At 39.6% G+C, this 18,709-nt stretch overlaps 1 protein-coding gene across 1 annotated transcript in view; it reads left to right on the forward strand.

Annotated features, from left to right (window-relative positions):
- Positions 1-18,709, forward strand: part of LOC126456431 (guanylate cyclase 32E-like) — a 566,897-nt gene that overhangs the window by 472,835 nt on the left and 75,353 nt on the right. Inside the window, exon 21 of the mRNA XM_050092180.1 lies at positions 2,490-2,680. Within this exon, the coding sequence (XP_049948137.1) occupies positions 2,490-2,680 (191 nt within the window). The remainder of the gene's footprint in view (positions 1-2,489; positions 2,681-18,709) is intronic.

An 18,709-nucleotide genomic window follows, 5' to 3' on the forward strand; every position in this document is an offset into this window, starting at 1 on the left:
AATTTCAGTCATTAAATTTTGTCAAGTTCTGTCACAAATCCCACAGATCCTTTAATGTTTTGAAACAGCATGTTTTGCTGTGAATTTTTAGCCTGGATATATCCAACATACAAAATTTGTTGCAAGAGTGTTAACTGGAGGGGAAAAATGTGATTCAGAAACGAATGATATCACTGCAATGGGAACTCTTGCCCTTCAGTGCTTGAAACACCATTCCCAGCACCATTTGAGGACATTGACCAAGCTAGTGCTGTCCTGTGCATGCATGGATTTACCTATAGACCAGATAATGTGTACCACTCTTCTCTGACACCTACGTTAACCTGTCCTGGTTTCCCTGACCATGCCTTGCTCACTTATTACACTTTTCACATATCCAAAAACTTCCTCCAAACTCCGTGAAATACACTGCTCCAGAATGCCCATCCCATACTGTCATCAACCTTTCTGCTAAATCTCTGACTCCTGCAGAAGTCTCAGCAGCTACTAAAGGTACAAAAGGTCTCACATTTAGCCCACAACCTAAGTTCAACCATGCTGGGCTTGTAAAGAACCTTGTTTCCTTTACTTGTTCTCTACAGCGGAAACACTTCTTTACCACATATGCTATTGACAACAGCCAACCAAAACCCCCACATAGAACCTTTTCTAAAACAGTTCCAAGCTCTCTGCAACCATTATCATCCTACCCATTCACCCAGTCATCTCCTGACTATGTTTCTGGAATTCCTCATTACTGATCTGGCCATGAAATGCTTCCTTTCCCAAAGTCCTCCTGATACCAGAACCAGAGCCTCTTTTTTAACCATCATAACTAACCACATCCTGACCCACAATTATTTCACTTTCGAAGGCTAGATTTATAAAATAATCTATGGTAGTGCCATGGGTACTCACAGGGCATCATCCAGTTCCAACTTTTTTAGGAGCCATCTGGTGAAACTCTTCCTATCTAGTCAACCACGTAAAACTCCTCATCTGTTTCAGATTCATTGATGACATTTTCATGATTTGGACTCAGACAACCTTTGCTCTTTCTTCATAACCTCAACACCCACTCCCGAATCTCCTTCATCTGATCTTTCTCAACTCAACAAGCCACCTTCCTAGATGTTGCTTTCCACCTCTCAGATGGCTCCAAATACATTTCTTCATACTGAGTGCATCAACTACCAACAGCACCTCAACTTTGACAGCTGTTACCCATTCCATGCCAAGAATGTCTCTTCCTACAGCCTCGCCACCCATGGATGTTGCATCTACAGTGCAAAGTAGAAATTGTTGAAATATACTGATGCCCTTACCAAAGCCTTTATTGGCAGATGGTATCCTATCCAATTAATCCATAAACAGATCTCCTGAGCTACTTTCCTTCTCGGACACCAGTAAACCTGTTAACCAGTCACTGACCAGTACTCCTCTGATGACCCAGTATCATGCTGGCTTGAAAAGCTCAGTCAAATCCATCACCAGGCCTTTGAGTATTTTTTGTAACGCCCTGAGACATCCTACCTAAAATCATACCCACATCACTCAGAGTAGCATTCTGCCACCCAAAAAACCTACAGAATATCCTTCTCTGTCCCTCTTCCAATCCTCCTCCTATACCCTCACCCCATGGGTCATTCCCTTGTTGTCAACTTAGTTGCAAGACCTGTCCCATACACCCACCCACCACCTCCTCCCACAGTCCAGTCACAGGCATTGTCTACTCTATAAAAGGCAGGGACATGTGTGAAAGATAGTTACTTGTAATGCCCACATAGAATGCTGAGCAGTAATTGCAGCATAGCTTAATATGACATGTTACACTATGCTGCAGTTATTATGAAGCATTTGACATGGGCATTAAAATAACCAATTGTGTGAGTGGCCAAACTGTGGCAAACCCCACACTTGACCATTCGGTTATTGAACACGCTGCGCACCACATCACAAATGACTTCAACAGCTGCTTTATTATGTGAGTCATCCTGTTACTCCCTTCCAGCACAAGTTTCTCGGAACTATGCAGGTGGGAATTGTTTCTCCAGCATATCCTGCGCTCTTACAATTTCTGTAGCCTAAGCCTCCACTAAACCTGTTTGCCATTGCCTCACCTTACTACCTTTTCCCTTTCTTCTCATGTCCATGCTGCTCTTTCTCCATCCAGATCATGTACTACCTACCCATCCTCATGTCTGTGTGGTCAGGCAACTGCTCTTACTAATCAATAATCAACAGTCAGTCTCACTGCTGCTTCCGCGTGTGCCTTTGGAAGTCTATGTGGTTTTGTGAATGTGTGTACTTTTACTAGTGAAAGAGCAAGAGCTTGAAAGCTGGTATAAATACTGTTCACTGTTGTGTGTTTCTATGCACCACACATCAGTCATCTATAGGTGAGTGGTTACCTTTCCTTTATTTTACATATTATTCAGTTGAGAAATTTTCATTGTTGTTGAACAACAATCATTTGCACATACAGTAAGATAACATAATAATTCCTACAGGGCATTGTGTAGCAGGAGTTGTTGGTTTAAAAATGCCTCGGTACTGTCTGTTTGGAGACACAGTAAATACAGCTTCTCGAATGGAGTCAACAGGAGAAGCTTTCAGAATACATATCTCAGAAGCCACAAAGTGTCTTCTGGATATATTGGGAGGTTATCACAGTGAAGAACGTGGTATGACACACATAAAGGTAAGCTGACAATTTATTTGCTTCACATTCTTGAAATAGCTCGTGTTAATGGACTTTCTAGGAAGCAGTACTTAAATTATTTGTGGGTGTGGAAGGGCATATGGCAAGCATGAAATCAGTCTTTTGTAGTATAAATTAATCAAACAAATTGTATGCAAAATTTTCTATATGTGTAAGAACATAAGAAACCTGCATATGTGTGTGAAATTTAATTTATTGCTATCTACCATGTGTTGGAAATAGTAAATGATCACTGGAAAAGTTCTGAACAGATTTTCAATAGTTTCCAAAAAACTTATGCAAAACATTTACAAGGGCAAGTGAAGACTGGGTATATGGAGGACAAATCAGCATTCACATTGAAGATGACATTTTGAATGAACAGTTCCATAAAAAATGAGATATCTTACTAAGTTAGATTATTTACTTTTATTCAGGGCGATATCCATTAACTGTGCTGTATATTATTCAACTGTTTAATATGTAGTGCATGTACTGGATAGAATTTTTACTGATAGCAAAAATATCCATTAATATTCATACTGGTTAAATCCTCATGCAGCATTAGGGCTTGAGGATTGTAACTTGCTGATCATAGGCATTAATATTGCAATTCAACTCCACATTGGGGATGAAGGAAATGTGAAGAGGTTGAATTTTCTAGTGACATGATGCTCAAAAGTGTGCTCTGTGGCTCTGCAAGGCTTCTGTGAAGGCTCTACCACAATAATATCATCCTAAAGAACAAAGCACACCACGTTTTGCCACACACTGGAAAAACAGTTCATAAATATCATATCATTGTCAGTTTTGTAAAAGTTATTTTTTCTCTCAGTGCATAATAGTTAAAAATGAGACAACAAGCAGCATAATAAATATACAACAATGCTGTGATCAGAAACTGCAAATAAAAGAATTTAACTATAAGTAGGCACGTGGCGACACAATACTTGTCACTCTCTCTCTCTCTCTCTCTCTCTCTCTCTCTCTCTCTCTCTGAGACACACACATACACACACACACACACACTCTGCCTCATCTACACACACCACGAACATCGCACAATACTTTCTCCACCTCTCTCTCATCCACATACAGTTTGAACCTGGAACCACATTGAAGGCATTTTCGTTTCGCTATCTAGAAGTAAAAATCTGTGAAGTATGCAATCCAAACAGTTAATGAAAAAACTGTGGAGGCGTTCAGTCAACTACTGCACTTCACAAGCCAAAGAAATACACACTCTCACTGAGAAATTAATAAAACCATGTGGGATAGACATAAAACAATGTATGTTCATAGAAAAGTCTGTAAAGCATCTTTCTATAGTGCTGCTTTCAAATCACACTTTCACATTGAATTAACGATCTTGTGGACAATATCAGGCAAGAACTAGTTGGTCACCTTCAACACAACAGATTCGTCTTGTAAATGGTTGGGCCGACTGATGTTGCTGGACTGGCCATTTTTCTGATAATTGTACAATATCTACAGGAACATTCACTAAAAAAGACTTGCTTTTGTGTGAATTAATAACAATGTATGCACGTCACTCTCAACTAACACTACCAGAAAATAAATTTTTAACATGATTAACATTTTTTTTTAGAACTAGAAAATTTTTTAACACTGAATGTGTTTGCTAGTGAGACAACAGAATTACCAAACAAAATATTTGAAGAATTGGTCCAGTATTTCAATGATATGTGTGCACCTTTTGAGACATAGTTTTTTTAAGAGTGGAAGACAAAACTGAAAATGAATTCATGGGTTCAGAATTCTTATGTACCAAATTTGTAGAAGCTAGAAAATGTGTGAGTTGTTCAAAAGAAAAAGTATGAAACAACACTGTGGGTATAATTGAAATCTTTATTCAAAAGTAATCATCAGAGACAAGCACAGCTATCTCCCTGTTTCACAAGCTGTAGGATTCCCTTTTCCTCGAATTCCTGTGGCTGTGACAGGAACCAGTCCTCCACTGTCTCATTCATTTCATTTTCTGAGTTGAACTGTTTTCCTTTGAGATGTCTTTTTAGAGGACCAAACATATAGAAATCACTGGGTGACATGGCCAGGCTGTAGGGCAGATGCTCAAGCTGTTTCCATTAGAACTTGGCCATTACACTTTGTGTGACCATGGAGATGTGTGGATGCATGTTGTCATGGAGCAGAATTACTCCCTCCGTGAGCAGCCCAGGCAGTTTGCTCTTGATGCATTTGTGTAGGGCACAGAGTGTCTCATACTACATGTCACTGATAATGGTTTTTCTGTGCTCAAGGACTTCAATTAATACTGGGCCTTTGATGTCAGAAAGATGGTAAGCATCACCTTGCCTGCTGAGGGCACAGCTTTGAATTCTTTAGGGGGAGGTGATGATGCATGCTTCCATTGCATGCTCTCTCACTTTGTCTCAAACAACACGTATTTCTGTGCTCACCCCATAAGCTATTCCTTTTGTGGCTCACTAAGCTTCTTCAAAACCCACTGCATGCGCACCTGGTAACTCAAACTATCATGTGCAATTGTTTACAATTGCCCCATCATTACTGCCAACATTTGCATTGTGACAAGTCGATCACTTCTTACCAGGTTGTTCACCTTGTTAATGAGATTGGCTATGATTATTTTGTCTGCCTGGCATGGTCTCAGGTTATCACTGAAAACACTCCTGGCCTTTACGAAAATGGGCACTGCACTTTCTCCTCCAAAAAACAACTACCATCCAGTGAGGAATGTTGGCCAGTTTAACCACTACTGCCGTCAGAAATCTGAAAACACCTTGCTACTCCTCAATCATTGAAATTTTGCAATGTGAACACATCACTGCTGTGTCAAATGTATGGAACACACAACTGCCAACTTCTCTCATGCATAATGTGTCCATGCATGCACACGACCACTTCTTACACTATATTTGTGTTTCTAGATGTGTCAACACATCATCCCAAACCAGCATGTGCAAATTTCAACCAATTAGATCATTATGACACATTGTACCTTTTCATTTGAACCCTCCTTATATATCAGAAAAAACCTATGAATTGTTATTAGAAATGATATCATATCAAGCATAGAACCATCCTTCAAAACAATGTCACTTGATAATTTTTGGTGTATGGTTTTTGATGAATATTCCCAACTTGCTACACTGGACCTGACTGTTTTTATCCCATTCCTGACATCATACTTGTGTGATAATGGACTCTTAGCATATGTAGCTACAAAGACAAAATAGCACAACAGACCGGATGCTGAACCTGACAGGTATCTTCGACTCTATTCTTATGACCCTGTTCCATATTTATATATTTTGTTCATTTGTTCTACAGAACAGAATTCTGTAACCAAGAATAAAGTGTTTGTTCAAATAGTACATAACTAAAACAAAAAGTCATTAGCTGTTACATACTGATGACAGGACTATTGGGTGTAATATGCTGATGCGATTCTGTCTGCTAGTTATTTTTGTATGTTAACACCTTTTCAAATGCCAGTCGACATTCATTTGCAGACTTTTGTATTGGTTTTACAACCTGTGCTGTATTGAATATGCAGAAAGGAAGATTAGAATGAGTGTAAGTAATTTCAGGGTTTAATGTCCTGTTGCTAATAAATTCATTAGACAGAAATATTAGGAAAGGGATAAATTGTTACTCACCCACTGAGTTGCAGACAGGCACAATGAAAAGACTGTTACACACTATAGCTTTTGGCCAAAGCCATCTTCAGCAAAGGAAACAGACACACATTCATACAAGCAAGCAAACCTCATGCACACATGCATATGTGTGAGTGAGGTGTGCTTGTGTGCAGTCTTTTTATTATGCCAGTCTGCAACTCAGTGGGTCACCTTTATACTGAGTAGCATTCTATCCTTTTCTTAATATTGTTGATATTCCAACCTGGAGTTTCGAATGTTTGAATTCATTAAACAGATCACTAATAGTGAGGGAAGAATACAGGAGGAGATCTTTCCTTCTCGAAGAAACCATTTGGCATTTGACTTAAATGATGGGAAAGTTAAAGCAAAACCTCTCATCACTAGAAAGGCCATTAGAGATTGAGTATATATATATTGTTTAGTAAGTTTTGTAACCATTAATTTAGCATGAGTTGACCTTGTAGTGTTATATCACATTGCCATAATTGGCATTTTAATTTTCTGACAATTGTAAATAGTAAACAGCTAATAATGATCCAGTCATAGATCAGAGAGGTGTACACCCACTAAGATGTAGTCAGGAATGAAAAGAGCTGTGGGCCTGCAATTAATATACAGTAGTCATGTTCAGAAAAAGAAATGATATCGGTTTCTTTGCTCAGAGAGAGAGAGAGAGAGAGAGAGAGAGGGGGGACACCAGATGGTGAGGATTGCCAGGGGGATGAGAAAAGGTAACTCCGGTAGCCCCAGACCCAGCTTGTAGGAGAAGGGAAATGCAAAGGTAAAGAAGACTAAGACATTTAGCTTCTGCTCTGATAATGACTCAGAACAGAAGAGAGACATCTATCGCAGCAATGGTTCTGAAAACCCTCAGTCTCAGGAGTTAGCATGATTTGATTGACGAGGCAGCTTTCCTGATGGTGATTCTGCCTGTTCTGGTGTGAACTGGTCAATAGATGAAAAAGTGACGTCTTTATAAAGTCAAATAACAAAAATTTCTCACTTCTGGAGCCTGGGGGCCTTGTATACCTCCTCTCCTCTCTCATGGGTGAATCTGACAACCTCAGTGGGACCTTAAGTCTAGGGGTAACAATATTTTATTTTTGCTTTACAATCCAAAAGGTGAGTACAACTGTTACAGCACTGTTTGCTGACTACAGTTAGCACCTCAGTACTGAAATGGTGGTGGCATTGCAGAAGTTGCTAAATGAAACTGGTTTCAGAGAAAATTGTAAGGAGTAAAAGCAGCTGAAATACTTGGTTGACAAGGTTTAGAGCATAACATGTAAATAATCAATGCATGTTTACAGGATGTTTTTTTAAGATTAAAGGAGAATGTGAATGATTGAGCATTATTGGAGGAGATGATGGATCTGGCGTGATTTGTAGTAGAATAAGGGCCATGTGTTGTTGAAAGACCACCTCATCATTTATAGATGACATAGGCATGCAGTGTCCAACGTCCTTATGAAATGACTGAAATCACAGACCAGAATTTTGAAACACACGTGTTTGTTTTAACTGTGATCAGGGATGAGTGAATCATTGTAAGTAAAATTTATTTTGATTTTGTTAGCACCCCCCTACTATGTCCTTTAAGCACAAATTAACTATTTAACTGACCAAAGAAAATTTGCAAAACTGAAAACATATTAATGTGCAGAAGGTATCATGCCATCTACTTCTTTAAATCCTTGAGGACATCAACCCTAATGATACATGAAATTAAATTTCAAAAAGCCCTCCTGCCTCAGGCAGAGTTTTAAGAGGAATATTAGGTCTTTGTCCTCATGCTCTCTTAATGCAAGTGAGATAATTTTGAATGAAGTCTTCTACATCTTTCATTGTGGCTGCCAATAATGGTGTGCAACATGCATGGCCTTTTTCCCATTTGACATATTCACATGTTATTATGATATTGTTGCAGCATGCACTTGCAGATAGCCTATGGAACTACTAACTGTTCTCCAAGAGGGATTTTGTTATATAAAACGTCATCTGTTGTAATAAAATGTGGCAAGGTAGCCTGTTTCTAACATTTGTTATCAGATTTCTGTGCCTTTTTAATTCATCAGTAAGCATGTCTTTGGCTTGCAGGATCTTAATTTTCTGCTCAAGGCATCCGCATTGTGATTTAACCTGCCAGGCTTCTGTTTGACTGTATTGTCATATGCACTGAATTTTTAAGGCCAACCTAACAAGTCTGCTGCTGGCATCTTTTAAACTCAGTAACCATTGTAGAGCCACATCGTTGTTAGTTATTGCGAACTGTTATCCATATAGATAACAGTACAAATAAAGAGTGTTAAAAACAAGTGTCAGAAGTTCCTTTTCTGTGATGCTATAGTTTTGCTCACATTGACTCAGCAGACGTTGTGTGTAATCAATTGGTTTTTTCTTGTTTTCTTGTATATGACTCAAAATGCAGGTGACAGCAATGTTGCTAGCACCACATGACAAGATAAAAGGTAGTGCAAAAACCATATCATGCAAGACAGGTGAACTTGTAATAATTGTTTTCAGTTTTAACATGGCACTCACAGTCTGATGTCTAGACAAAAGGAGTTCCCTTCTTGACTAATTTTGTGACAGCTTTCATGGTGGCTGCATAGTTCTCCATGACATAACAATGGTAATTTGTTAATCTGAGAAATGATTGTGATCCTTCAACAGTCCTTGATGTTAGAAAATGATCCACTATGTCCATTAACCCCAGATCTGGACCCCAGATCTGGACCCCAGATCTGGACCTACACTAACTGCCAAAATTACATGGCCCCAATAGTGCACTTTTGATTTTGCAAAACTGCACTTTTCTAATTTCAAATTTAAAATAGCATCACCATCATAAATTATCATGTTTCTCAATCAGTCTGCATGCTGCCTTATAATAATTGAAAAGACATTTGTGTCAGGGAGGAGTGTAAACTGTAAAAGTAAATCACCAAAATGTTGAAATGTGGCAGAGGTGTGAGGGCACAACACAGGCTCTCTTTTCTCGACTTTTTGGTATTTAATGGCAGCCGGATCATATATCTAAAGTGGTGAAGAATTTGCATTTGCTAAGGCTTTGCAGCAGCTCTCAGTGACATCTCTGTTGCGGTGTCTTCTACCGAAAAGAGAAGCTCGTGACATAAGATTTAACGACTGATGAATGATGTGGCAACATCTGGCAGCAAGCAGATGGCAGTGCCTGGCATCATGGTGGCAAGAGGTCACCGTACTTAGACTTGGTGCTGTGCAAATGTGGGAGTTGACATCAGATGGTCTCACACAGTTGAAGCAGGGCTGGGCAGATTGTGGTGTGGAGCCTGATCCACAGCACAGAGGCAGACAGCTCCATACAATGGTTTCATGCATCTGCTCATGGATTAGTTATTTTTTACACAGTCTCTCAATGCTGAAAACATGGCAAATCCAGCATCCTGATTCTGATGCCAGTTGTACACCTTGTTGGTGGTAGAGTCAGGACTGTAAAGTAATGGGGATTTATGATTAATATACAGTACTCATTTTCATAAAAAGAAACTGTGCCTGTTTATTTGCTCAAGGTAATTACATGGTGAGGATTGCCAGGGGTTGAGAGAAATTAGCTCCAATAGCCCCAGCTAGAGAAATTAGCTCCTATAGCCCCAGCTCGATCTCAGAGGAGAAGTGAAATGCAAAGGTAAAGAAGAGTAAGCCATTTATCAGATAATCTGGCAGTAACCCAGAACAGAAACAGAATCATTTTGCAGCCATGGCACAGAAAGCCCTCAGATTGACAAGTCAGGTGATCCTGTGGGGTGATTTGATTGGCAAAGTGACTTTGCTGATGGTGATTTGGCCTGCTGTGCATGAACTGATCAGTTGTTTTTACGTCATAGAGAAATAACAGATAAAACATGTGGCCTCTTTGTAAAATTCAAATGATGAAAATTTCTCCCATGGGCCTGGTGGCACTTTGTATAGAAAAATCTCCAGCAGCAGCATATGTCATTTAGTTTAGTATTTTTTCTTGCTATCTTCTGAGAAGAAGTGAAAAGTAACTTTTATTTTTCTGTTATTGGTAGTGTTATTAATTTTGACTTCAGAGTTTGCATATTTTTTGATCATTTATGTTGCATGAAGTGACTTTTTAGTGTAGATTTTAGTTTCGGTTTTTATTTTTCTTGTTTGTATTTTATATGTCTCTTAATGTTGGTAGCATAGGCTGAGTCAGCCTATCCTACAGCACCACAGTTGGGTAATTTGGACACTAGTTACAGTATGTGTATCCTAGTATTTGACTGCTTTGGTTATAATGTTTTTTTCTTAGTGATTTTATATAGTTATACATAGTAAGAAATGGATAAAGTGTGTAAGCTTGTTGTATGCAGACATAAAGTGAACTGTCACTCTTGTGAAACAGTCAGAAGTTACGTTGGGCATCATCAACATGCTTCAGTCTTGCTGCTTGAAGCTGCAACAAAACTGGGGTTCCTGTGGTGAAAGCTGTTATTATCATGGTATCTCTGGAATCTCCTGGAAACTCTGTTGTTGTTGTGTCTTCCAGGGTAGAACAACTGATTGATTTGTTATCACTAGAGGGTGAGTAATAGACAGCAGTAGGTTTGCATATCTCTAGGTGGAAGGAGAATGTGGGAACTTGCTAGGCAGTTCATTTTGTATACCTTGGTAACATGAGTGAGGTGCTGTCCATTGTTGATAACAGATGAGAGCCAGTATGTGACATCTTGTCTGTTGGACCAGTGGCTGATTTTCCTGTCAAGTCCAGACAACCATAGAGAAAGTGTATGTTGGTCATTGGGAGCTCCAACATAAGGCAGGTAATGGAGCCACTCAGGAAAACAACAATTTTGATCAAGAAATGAGATGAAAGTGCATTTGGTATAGTTGTCAAAAGGTCTCACCTAAGATGTAGAGGGTATTCTTCTGGTAGTGATTGAACACAGTATGTGCAACTTGCTGAAAAGCTGTAGCTCATGCCAGAATAAATTACCGTTGGCCCCTGGGTTCTGGTGCCATCCAAGATTCTTTTAAATGATTGACGTGATTAGTGAAGGAAGCTAGCCTTATCCATTCAATGGAAGCATGGTTCACTATTTGCAGCAATGTATGCAGAATTTATCACAGTCCTCTGGCTTGGAGCCAGGAGGAAAATCTGAACTATAGGATAAGTTGATTCTATGTTGAATGTGAATGCAAATCTCTCGACCTTTATTATTGGTTTCAGAAATGTAGAGCTTCTCTCAATAGATCAGGTGTGCACTACACAAAGATAACAACTACTCAGTTAACAGAGGATGTGAGGCATGCACATTTTTTTAAATTTAGAGCCTCTCCAAAGAATTTATTTTTAGTTTTTTTCTCTAATGAGAGGAAGATAAGGTAAATTAGCCTGAGAGAATAATTTTCATTGCTTCAGATCACAAACAGAAAATATTAATGTGTTATTAGTAAACCGCAGGAACATTCGTGGTAAGGTTCTGTCCCACTCACTGCTGATATTAATATTTGTTAGTATTATATGTAGTCATCTATACAAACAAATCAGTCATGTTAAGTGTCCTGCAAACAGATACATTTATGCAACTAAAACATGTTGTGATCCGTGAATATGTAATTAATACTGGTAACTAATGATATTAAAGCAGATTAATATTAAGATTATTTAATGACTGCACAGTGAATAAAAAATACATCAAAATATTTCCTGTAGTTGGTAACTCTTGACTATAAAGAACTGTAGCAGAAGAATGCTCAAAAACTTATGTAGTTGAACACAGCATCATAAGCACAAAACTGACTGCTGCCTGCTCACATCACCCTACTAGTATTACATTAAGTGTAGAATAGAGTACAAGTGTAGAATAGAATAGAATAGCAGGCCATCTAGTACATCTTGTCTTAGCCTATGACACACTCTGTCGTACCATTTTTTTCGCTCTTCTTTTGTTCCTGTGATTGGCAGCTTGTTTTAGGAGTTTTGCTTATGCTTGTTGCTTCCTCTAGTTGCGTGTTGTCTGTTAGCATTTCAGTTAGTTTTATATTGTCTGATTTTGCTTCCACTTTCTCGATGTCTATTGCTCTCGAAAGTGTTTGTTCCTCCTTTTCTTGTGCTTTCTATCGTTCTCCTTGGATACATATTTCCAGAGGGATATGTTTCTGAAGTTTTCTGTGGTTTGCAGTCCAGAGAGATGTTATATTGCCTCTGGTTGGTCCCTTATGAGTGTGATGTCTATTGTGCTTTTGCTGTCATTGGAAATATACACTGATCAGCCAGAACATTATGACCACCTACCTAATTGCCGGTATGTTCGATTTTGGTACGGATAACAGCAGAGATGTATGTTGATGTGGAAGCAATGATGCCTTGGTAGGCCACTGGATGGAGTTGGCACCACATCTGCACAAACATGTCACCAAGCTCCTATAAATTCCAGGGAGGGGGCAATGATTTCTGATGCCATGTTCAGTCACATCCCAGATGTGTTCGATGAATTGATTGGCTTCAGATCTGGTGAGTTGGGGGGCCAGCACATCAACTGAAACTCACCACTAGGTTCCTCAAATCTTTCAGTCACATTCCTGACCTTATGGTATGGTGAATTATCTTGTTGAGAAATGCCGCTGCCATTGGGAAACATGATCATCATGAAGGTGTCCACATGGTCTGCAACCATTGTACGATATTCCCTCACCATTATGGTGCCTTGCATGAGCTCCACTGGAACCCATGGATGCCCATATGAATATTCTCCAGAGCATAATGAAGCCACAGCCAGCTTGTCTCTGTCCTGCAGTACAGCTGTTCTCCTGGAAGATGACAGATCCATGCCCTCCCACCGACATGATGAAGAAGGTATCAGGATTCATCAAACTATGCAACACTCTGTAACTGCACTAACTTCCAGTTCTGATGGTCACGTGCCAATTTCAGTCATAATTGCTGATGTTGTGGTGTTGACATTGGCACATGCATGAATCATCGGTTGCGGAGGCCCATCATAAGGGATGTTCGGTGCACTGTGTGTTTAGGCACACATGTACTCTGCTCAGCATTAGAGTCTGATGTTGGTTCCACCACAGTTTGCCACCTGTCCTGTTTTACCAATCTACCCAGCCTATGATGTCCAACATGTGTAATGAGGGGTGGCTGCTCACCCCACATCGTCTGGACATTTGTTTCGCCTTAGTTTTGCCACGTGTTGAAGAAATTCACCACAGCATTCCTCAGACATCCAACAAGATGTGCAGTTTCTGAAATTTCCATGCTGACCCTCCAGGCCATTACAATCTGCCCTTTGTCAAACTCAGATAGATTGTGACTTCCCCATTCTACACATTGATAGCATGCTAGGTAATACTACATGTACCATGTGTGTGTCTGACTAGCAGTAATTCCTCACCAAGTGACACTGCTATCGCCCGGGCAGGTTTATATCGATAGTAGGTCAATGGTCATAATGTTTTGGCTTATCAATGTATGTAGGTATGTTGGGATTGTTTAATAGGGTAGAATCTTCTTCCTGCAACTTTTCCTTTATTGTTTTGCCTTATACACTGAAGAGCCAGAGAAACTGGTACACCTGCCAAATATGATGTAGGGCCCCTGCGAGCATGCAGAAGTGCAGCAATAGAATGTGGCATCGACTCGACTAATGTCTGAAGTAGTGTTTGAAGGCATTGATACAATGTATCCTGCAGGGTTGTCCATAAATCCACAAGAGTACGAGGGAGTGGAGCTCTCTTTGGATTAGCACATTGAAAGGCATCTCAGATATGCTCAATAATGTTCTTGTCTGGGGAGTTTGATGGCCAGCGGAAGTGTTTAAGATCAGAAGAGTGTTCCTGGGGCCACTCTGTAGCAATTCTGGATGTGTGGGGTGTCGCATTGTCGTGATGGAGTTGCCCAAGTCTGTCAGAATGCACAATGGACATGAATGGATGCAGGTGATCAGACAGGATGCTTATGTATGTGTCACCTGTCAAGTCATATCTAGACATATCAGGGGTTCCATATCACTCAAAATACAGCTGCCCCTCTCCATTACAGAGCTACCATCAGCTTGAACAGTCCCCTGCTGACATGCAGGGTCCATAGATTCATGAGGTTGTCTCCATAACTGTACACATTCATCTGCTTGATACAATTTGAAATAAGATTCATCTGACCAGGCAACCTGTTTCCACACATCAATAGTCCAATGTCAATGTCGATGGGTCATGGTGAGACGAGAGCTTTGTGTTGTGTTGCCATCAAGAGTACACGAGTGGGCCTTTGGCTCCAAAAGCCCATGTCAATGATGTTTCACTGAGTGGTTCACACACTGACACTTGTTGATTGACTATCATTGAAATCTACAGCAATTTGCAGAAGGGTTGTAGTTCTGTCACATTGAATGATTCTCTTCAGTCGTTGTTGGTCCCGTTCCTGCAGGATCCTTTTCCAACTGCAGCATTGTTGGAGATTTCATGTTTTCCAGATTCCTGATATTCATGGTACACTTGTGAAATGGTCTTACAGGAAAATCCCCATTTCATCACTACCTTGTGGATGCTGTGCCCCATCACTCGCATGCCGACTATAACACACATTCAAACTCACTTACATCTTGATAACCTGCCATCGTAGCAGCAGTAACCTATCTAACAATTGCACCATAAACTTGTTGTCTTATATAGGTGTTGCTGACCACAGTGCTGTATTCTGCTTGTTTCCATATCTCTGTATTTGAATATGCATGCCTATACCACTTTCATTTGTTCTTCAGTGTAGTTTTGTGTACCACCAAACGGGGTGATTACGGATGGTTTTGTTATTATTTTGATTGTAACTTTTGTATATATTGTTAGATTAAATTTATTGTTATGGAAGTGGTAGTGTATATGTGGAACGAATAAAATATCCCAGAACCAGAAAGTGCCTGTATAGGTATATTTATCTGAGGCAGTCAAATAAAGTGTCTGAAGTCACCCCATGGATTTGGGTGATTTCGGACACATGTGTTTTTTAAATCTCTGTCCAAAGTACATTATATAGAAGGCGAATTCGGACAGTTACTGCCTTTTTTTTTAAATTCTACATGCTTTTTATTTGATTTTGGTAACATTTTACACATTTTAAGTTTTCCCTTTTTTACAAATAAGTGATATGGAATGATATAATGAATTTTATATGTTGTAGATATGTTTTTATTTTGCAATAATTTAAATAAAAAAATTTTACGGTTCGTAACTGAAATATTAGAAACAGACAGAAACAAACAAAGTAATTTAATTAAAAGGTCAAAATAATTTTTCTCGCTCATCATTCTAAATTAAGTTGCAAACACTTACACTTACTTCTGTAGCACCAACATTTGTGGCCACTCCAACATACTGCCTTGTTTGCTCCTTGTTTCCATGTTTATATTTGTGCTCTGCAACAAGAAAAGCCTCTTCTTTCAGCAGTTAAACTTCATTGGATGATGTGTCATTTTCACTTTCACTACTGCTAGAAGCACTGTCACTTGTTTCTGCACTGTTTTCGTTTCCTTGAAAATCTCAGCCACTGATTGATTTTCCATGTTGAACGTCTAGTTTGCAGTGGCGGCGGGAGCTACCAAGCTTATTTGGAGGATAACAAATTTCTTTGAGCATTTCTTGAAAAGTGAAAGACCATGCATCTGTGTTGCTTTGCTGGCTCTCCTCATTATCAGGCAATTTTTGTAAGACATGATCTGGATCAAAAGGGATTATGCCCGTGGCGTGAAATACACCTTTTATGTTTTCCTTGGAGTTTGCTGAAATCTTAGTAAGTGTCTGCTCCAGAAGAGATGGGAAGGCATCCTTGGAAATGGTCCCACTAGTGTGTTTCTTCCATTCAGTTAATACAGCTCGCCATGCTGCTTTCATTGACCTGAAAAAGCTTACATCGAGAGGTTGGAGGAGGTGTGTGCTATTGGGGGGAAGGAGAATGAATGAAATATTGTTTCATTCACACTCTTCAATAACACGTAAAGACATGTGACTGGATAAGTTGTCTCCAATCGTGACTGTTGGCCCGTTTTGCCTCTTCAAATAGGGCAAAGCATCTGTAAAGAACCAGTCTTCAGATACTGGCAGGTCAAACCATCCACTTTTGTTCCTATTGAAACAGGTTCCTTGTGGTCAACCTTCTTGCCACGTGTCCCACAAATGATCTGATTTGTAAAGAACGTGCAGAGGAAGCAGATTACCATCAGAACTAGCTGCCATCATAATTGAGACGCTAGATTTTGATAAGTCCATCACTTTTTCAGCGTGCTCACTCCTCACGCAAGGCTCCCCACCAACGGCAAGGTCCATGGTTCAGGTGGGGTGGGGGGTGGGGGGGTGGGGGGAGGGGGGGGGTTGTAACACAATGCCAAAAGTAAAAATTTGAACAGTAAATAGTTGTAAATGAGGTAAACAGGAAAACCTCAAACAGCAAACGTACATAACAGTTTATATTAATAAACAAATCCAATAAAATGAAACAAAATTAGTACTTGAGTAGGCTACTTCAAAAAGTATAAAACATTGAGAATGATGCACAAACCAGTTAAAAGGAGAAAGAATTATCAGTGTAACTACAAAATATATAAGGAACTTAAACAATAACAGTAAGATAAACAGATAAACAGAAATGAATAAATATAGGAAAATGGAGGAGTGTGAGGGAACATACAGTAAATGCCATCTTTGAGAGTGTTGTGGTACTGTATTTTAAAAAGTAAAAAGTTGAACAGTGTACAAATATAAAAGGAGCAGACAGGAAAAACATCAACACTATACTCAAAACTGTACCTATGTAACAATTTGCATTAAATAAATGAACCAAATAATGTAAAAAATAGCACTTGATGAGACAACTACAAGAGGTATTAAACATATAAGGCAATACAATGAGTACCAGTTCAAAGAATTACTTAACAGTTGTAAGTAAAATCTATTTGGATTACATAGATAATTTCAGTAAAATAAAAGAACTCAATAAATACAGGAAAATGGGAGAATATGTAGGGTCAGACAGTGTGGCAAGTAATGAAAAACAGAGAGGATTTTGTGAAGTTTAGGAGAGGGGAAGAGTTAAGCTGTGTCTGGTCATTCAAGAGTAGATCTGGACTGTGAGCTAGATGTTTGTTAAATTCCAGGACTTCCTGCAGGTCAAGTCTTTGGCCTTTGTTTGCTAAGGGAAGGTCATGGGACTCTGACTAGTAGTTGTGGCTCTCACTCAGTACATCCTCAGCAAAAGTGGAGTTAGAATTCTGCAACCCCTATCTGCATACATGTTCAGCCAGCGTAGAAGCTATGCCTCTGCCTGACTGACCAATTTACTTCTATCTTACCCTGTGGCAGTCAAATACTATGTGTGCCTACCATGTAACCAAGAAACTGCAACTCCCTTGCTTCAAAAGTACGCTTTGAAGGGTTAATTACCAAGCTTTGTGCCTGTAAGCAATCAAATACATATGCCAAATGCATTAATTATTCTTCTTCCAATACATGAATATGTTGTCTATGTAGACATACTAGAAGTCCAAGTCCCTAGTAGTCTCATCCGTGAAACAATGGAACATCGGTGCTGCATTACATGAACCAAAGGGCATCCTAGTGAACTCAAATATGCCAAAGAGTTTTGTCACCGGTGTTGGGGAATATCGTCCATAGAGAAAGGGATCTGATAGTACACCCGGACACATCAGTGATGGAAAATATAGTCTTATCATGAACATTGGAAGAAAAGTCTTCTACGTGTGGCACTGGGCACCGATCTAGGATGGTCGTCACATTGAGCTGACAGTAATTGCCACATAGATGCCGCTTGTTCTTCTTCTTAGGTACCACATGGATTGGGGCTGCCCAGCTGCTACTCAATACTCTGCAAATGCCCTGTGACAACATGCTACAGAATTTGTGCTACACAGATGTTAACTTCTCTGGTATCAGACATCTAGGTCTAGCATGAGTTAGTGCTTAAAAAATGATGCATCATTGCGTGTTTAACTGGTGGGAGACTAGACAACTGCTCTGTGGAAGTCTTATAGTAGTCATATCTACAGTGTATTTCCTGTTACTATACGTACCATCATCGGGGTGATGCAACACGCCTTCCCTGGTGTATTCAGGTTTGTAGTTGAATAAATCAGCTGCTGGCATTAGACTTCAGGTATTAAATCATAAAGGAGAAGAAATCAGCTCCTATGGAAAATGCGATATATCAGCTACTGTGGACTGCCACTCGAATGTACAGTATAGTCAGAGGTTAAACAACAATGTGATTCAGTCATATGTTTTAATCTTAGAGACACTAGTGGCAAACAGATAACAGTTGTCACAGCTCCGGCATGGTAGATGAGTTGCCAGGTTCACTGACACTTCT

Source organism: Schistocerca serialis, chromosome 2 (genome assembly GCF_023864345.2).
Source record: "Schistocerca serialis cubense isolate TAMUIC-IGC-003099 chromosome 2, iqSchSeri2.2, whole genome shotgun sequence".
NCBI lineage: Eukaryota > Metazoa > Arthropoda > Insecta > Orthoptera > Acrididae > Schistocerca > Schistocerca serialis.